Source organism: Nanorana parkeri, unplaced genomic scaffold (assembly GCF_000935625.1).
Source record: "Nanorana parkeri isolate BGI_ZX_2015 unplaced genomic scaffold, ASM93562v1 scaffold312, whole genome shotgun sequence".
NCBI classification, from domain to species: Eukaryota; Metazoa; Chordata; class Amphibia; order Anura; family Dicroglossidae; genus Nanorana; species Nanorana parkeri.
In genome coordinates, this window is record NW_017306580.1 from 711,825 (window position 1) to 717,230 (window position 5,406).

A 5,406-nucleotide genomic window follows, 5' to 3' on the forward strand; every position below is an offset into this window, starting at 1 on the left:
ATCAATACTGGAGCTGACAAAATGTGGAGCAGATTTGCACTGCAGCCAATCAGCTTCTCTGTCTCATTTTCAAATCTTACCTGAGCAAACTGAAGAGAGATGCTGATTGGTTGGTTGCCATAGGCAACTGCTCTAGATTCTGTTTGCCCCAGTTTTGATATATTCCCCACACATGCACACCCGTGCAGAGACCTGCTCCCGGGAGGTACAGATGCTGCATGTAATTGAGTGCAACAGACTATACCTCCCTATTAGAGGACGCAGCTACACGCCGACCTGAACCTGCCACAAACAGTGTGCATCCAAATGCGGGCACCCGGACCGGCAAAGGTTCCTGTCAGCCTGTAGTCATGTGCAGGTAAAGGTGGAATTAGCCTTTAACAACACACATATTACAGTGTTTTAGTTGTGGTGCTTTTGTATTGTATTGTTTGGCAACAACATATGGACAGAAAAATGAATAAATTGCATGGCAATAAATGTCAGTCAAAGTACCGCAGCGCTGAATACTGAAAAATGGCCTGGATGGGAAGGGGGTTTAACACCGCGGACTTCAAGTGGTTAAGAGGGACTCCTCATAGTGAAGCATGTTTGTAAACGTTTATTAATAAAACACACATAAATACTCACATATCCAAATAAAAACGGCCGGTATCTCGTGAGCCTCCGTGCTCACTTCCGCAATCGCTGTGACGTCAGATAGGCACGCCCCTATCTGGCCCGGGCCTATCTGACGTCACAGAGATTGCGGAAGTGGAAAGCAACATTCGGTAAACATCTGGAGGGATTGCTAAGAATTAGGGATGCACCGATACCACTTTTTTAAGACAGAGTACGAGTACCGATACTTTTGATCAATTACTCGCAGATACCAATAACCGATACTTTTTCTTAAAGGGACAGGTCACATTTTTTCTAAAGCAATACAAACTAATGCTTTAAGGTCACTTTCTTAATATTATGATTCATGAGATGACGAGGGAGCATGACGCCGGCTTCACTGCCAATCAGAATGCCGGGCGCTGCGTCATTACACGGCGCACGGCTTCCGGATTTGCTAGCTTCCTGACCAATCGGGAAGCGCATCATTGCATGCTACCCGGCTTCCTGATTGGCCGGGAAGTCGGCTCCATGCTCTCTCATCACAAGTGACGAGAGAGCATGGAGCCGTTTCCTGGCCAATCAGGAAACCGGGCAGTGTGTAATGATGCGCTGCCCGGCTTCCTTAAACAGGAAGTACTCGTGCTAGGTATCGGAGCATTTGGGCGAGTACGAGTACTCACCCAAATACTCGGTATCGGCACCGATACTAGTATCGGTATCGGTGCATCCCTACTAAGAATGATCTGACCCAATACCTGCTTCAAAAAAAAGATTTGTATGGGGTGAGTGTGCACTACCCAAGGGGGCTTCGTGTGTGACACAAGGAGGATCACGTAAAGCACTAGCACTCTATATAAGGACTTGGAGGACGATTATACATTTTAAAGTTGATATTTTTTGCACTTATCATCATATGAGTTTTGGAGTTTGATTATAAATAGTCACGAATATTTCACTGTGTATCTATATCTGGAAGTTTGTTTATCCAGATTGTGGCTGCATTATCACAATCATTTTTGGTTTGATTGTGGCACATGGTATTATTTTCCACTTATAATTATTCACTGTTAATAATTGTTCACTGTGATATTTATAGTTTGTACCGTGATATATATACAATTTGTTCCACTGGTTTTTTCTCACATAAGTCATTTACATAATTTTACATTTATTTATCCCTATTTACATTTTTTCATCACACACAAATTATGACTGGATTTGGGCTTCAGATTCTTTTACCCTGACCATTCAGGGAAGAGGGACAGTGTCTTTGCAAAGGGTGAGGATGTCAGGGACAGTGAAGGGAGACGGGTTTACTCAGGGCCATACCTATAATGAGGCAGCATTTCACTAGGTCACTCGGCACACTTGCCGCCCCCTTTTTGGCTACAGTGTTCCAGGTTGTGAAGCTCTGGCCAGCATCCCGCCCAGCTCGCTGACATCACTGGTGGCCAGGAGCTGAGCGGGATGCTGGACATAGGTACCATGCACCACCCTCCCCCTGGGCTCAGGCAGCAAAGTGAAGGGACACCCATGGGTTCACTTCCGCTTTAAATTAAATATACAGTTTTCTCTTTTATTTCTCTTTCTTTGTACATCCCAGGACTGCTGGTCTCCCACAGCTACTTCCTGTCTACACTCACTTAGCAAGGGCTGTATGGCATGTCTCAGGATGGGTTTCCAGATGACAACTAGTGATGTGCATGGGCCAGCCTGTGCAACACAGATGGTAACAACCCCCTCACCCAATCAGGTGCAGCCGGGGCATTCCCTGCCAATCAGCTTCATCAGCTTGCAACCGATTGGGCCAGGAGGGGAGGGTGTCATTGACAGGTCTTAGGCAAACATCCCTGAATGGTGACAACAATAGACTATGCCTGCGTAATGTGTGCTGAAGTGGATATGGAATCCCACATGACAGGATGACAACACTGGAGCCCAAACGAGTACTGGGACAGAGCAGCGTCACCCTGTAATAGGAAGTGCCTAAACAAAGACGTCCAGGGCAGGAACTGAAAACTGCAAATGTATAAAGATTGCAAATGACTTTTGAAATGACATTATCATAATAACAGCTGATAAAGATATACTGCACAACTTCTGATGTCTTCCCACATGCAGAAGACGTTCCTATGTGCTGGACTATGGTTACCTGTCCATGACTTTTGCTCAGGGATGTAATAGTACTTATTTCCATACTGGTCTGTGCCCATGTGATGTCTGACTGTCCCCAGTGTCCTCTGCAGTATGGAGCGCAGCTTGTTCATGATGATCTCCCCGTGTAATCAATCATACAGCCTGCTCCGTGTGTTTTACGAGAACCTTCTCGCCTAGACGAGCTGATTGGCTCTGGGAACACAAGCACCGCCCCCTCATAGCTGTGTACAGCCTTAGAGTACAGCTTAGGCAAAAGGAGTGTCTGCAACGGCGGCCATGTTTCCGTAGCTCAAACTGCTATATGGCAGGAGTAGTAATCTCTGCAAAAATGGCTCAGGTGTTCTATCGAAAGCTCCAACTCCTCGAGTTCTCCAACTGTCTGACTTCCGGTTTAGTTAGAACTAAGAGGTTTGGCCAAGAAAGCTAATCTGCACGAGTGCCAGCCGTGGCATTGCCCTATACACATGCACCACAGCAATGAAGTATTAAAATGAACTAGGATCACACTAATCCAGCATGTTAGTAAAGGAGAACTATGAGGGGAGTGATTTTCACTCAACCTCATGCTGGGCCCTGCCAGCACAGTCATCCTCCTACCAAGCATGGTAAACCCTGCCTGAGCCTTGGCGACGCCTCCCGCCTCCTCCATCACGGTCTCTTCTCTTGCCTCCTCCGTTGTAGTCTTTGGCTCTTCCATATCCGCCCCTTCTCCCCTGTCTCCGCCCCTGCCGCTACGTCTACTCCGTCTTCACACTGCCTCTTGCAGCTCCGACACATCTCCTCTATCGCCACCCCCTGCTTTCTGCCACTCCGTCCCCCGTCTCCTCCTGCTCCCCCGCCCGCAACTTGCCGTCCCCGTTGACATTAGGCAGCCAGGCTGCCAGTTTTTGTGCAGCCCGGCTGCCTAAATGTTTTGGGGGGCTGCATTTTTGTACGGGGGTAGCCCCACTGAAAGGGTTAAGAACAGTTTGCCCGGAGTTCTGCTTTAATGGTATATTTGACGTTCTGCTTTAAATGCAGTATGTCCACATTGTGTTGGAGTGTACCCTGAGCTCTGGTTGCCCAGAATCCAACAGGGGAGTTTGAGATATAAATCACAATGACACCGTTTAGAACAAATATGATTTTCCCTTGAGACCTAAGTTCAAAATGTGAGTCACATTCATCACGTACAGGTGCAGCTTCCTGACATCACTAATTCCTGTACAGAGGTCAAAGTATAAGATTCTCTCTACAACGTATGAGAAAGGAGGAGCATTACTATCTGTGCTCTTGTACACACCAGCAGGAAATACATGCAGGAAAATGCAATACAAATGCACAAAGAATAACAGATTGCTATTACTGCAATGGGCTGCAGAGGCTTGAGGTGTATCCCGGTCATGTGTGGCTGTTGCAAATTGCGAGTGGTGGCAACAGTGACACTACTAACCTTTGTAGCTCTGCAACCAACAGCTTGGAGTAAGCCTGTCACAAACCTGGGCAATACAATGTAAGTGTATAAATAAAAATTAGACTTGTGCGATTCGTTTCAGAACAAATTTTCGTTATTCGGCAAATCGGATGTATCCGAATAACAGAAATGACGAATTAACCAGTTGACATCCGCGGTGTTAAACCCCCTTCCCATCCAGGCCATTTTTCAGTATTCAGCGCTGCGGTACTTTGACTGACATTTATTCCGTCATGCAGCGCTGTACTGAAATTAATTTTATACCCTTTTTTGGGGACAGATAGAGCTTTCTTTTGGTGGTATTTATTCACCACTGGGGGTTTTATTTTTTTACTATATTAAGGAAAAATTACCGAAATTAAAAAAAAAAAAAATCGCCTAAATGTGAAACACCCGGTAACGGGTGTGTGCATTGATCGGGTCTTTTCTGCCCGTGCGTGCCCGCTAGGGGGCGCGCGCGAGCAGAAAAAAATTGCCGTCTGGAGACGGCAACCCGCAGATGCTGCAGTGCCGTCCGGTGCACATGTCTATTTCCAATACCTGGCAAAATGATCAACAGATCCAATATTATAGACAGCTGAAGTCAGTTCCAAATCTGGGCACTGCCTCTCCCCAACATTAACTGAGACGAGAGTTCTCCCCAAAGGTGGCCATACACTTTACAACCCCATCTTGGACAGGCAGATCGTACTTGCGATCATCGCAAGCCCCCCCTCCCCGGGCTTGCCCCCCGGGCTTGCAATGACTGCAATGAGGGGCGAGCTTTCCGATGACTGCGCACACCGGCCCGTTCGGCAGTTGTCGAACAAGCAGGCCACTAACTCGCCGAGAATCGTACGATTCCCGGCGGGTTTTCCAGCCTGCTTGTTCGACGGAAGACGCGCGACCGTACAGTAGAAACGGTCGCACGCCTTCCATACACTGCACGATTCTCGTACGATCACGGGAATCGTGCAGTGTATGGGCACCGTTACTAACAGATTAACAAATCTGTGAATGACCAATTAACAATCCCCTGCTCAATGCTCTGTACTGAGGGACCGTTAATCTGCAAGCCCCCTCTCAAAACACTGGAGTAATCTCTCCCCAAATGTACAACAAATATAGTCCATAGTCCTGGCCTCGTTAGGGTGAGAGAGTGGTGTCGAAGCGTGTAATCAGGAATGGGGGGGGGGGGGGTTACTTTTAAGGGC

General features: G+C 47.3%; 1 protein-coding gene across 1 annotated transcript in view; it reads right to left on the reverse strand.

Annotated features, from left to right (window-relative positions):
• The window catches only part of NDUFAF2 (NADH:ubiquinone oxidoreductase complex assembly factor 2), a 93,316-nt gene extending 90,429 nt beyond the window's left edge, over positions 1-2,887 (reverse strand). Inside the window, exon 1 of the mRNA XM_018557947.1 lies at positions 2,756-2,887. Within this exon, the coding sequence (XP_018413449.1) occupies positions 2,756-2,870 (115 nt within the window). The 5' untranslated portion in view covers positions 2,871-2,887. The remainder of the gene's footprint in view (positions 1-2,755) is intronic.
• Positions 2,888-5,406: the final 2,519 nt, after the last annotated feature.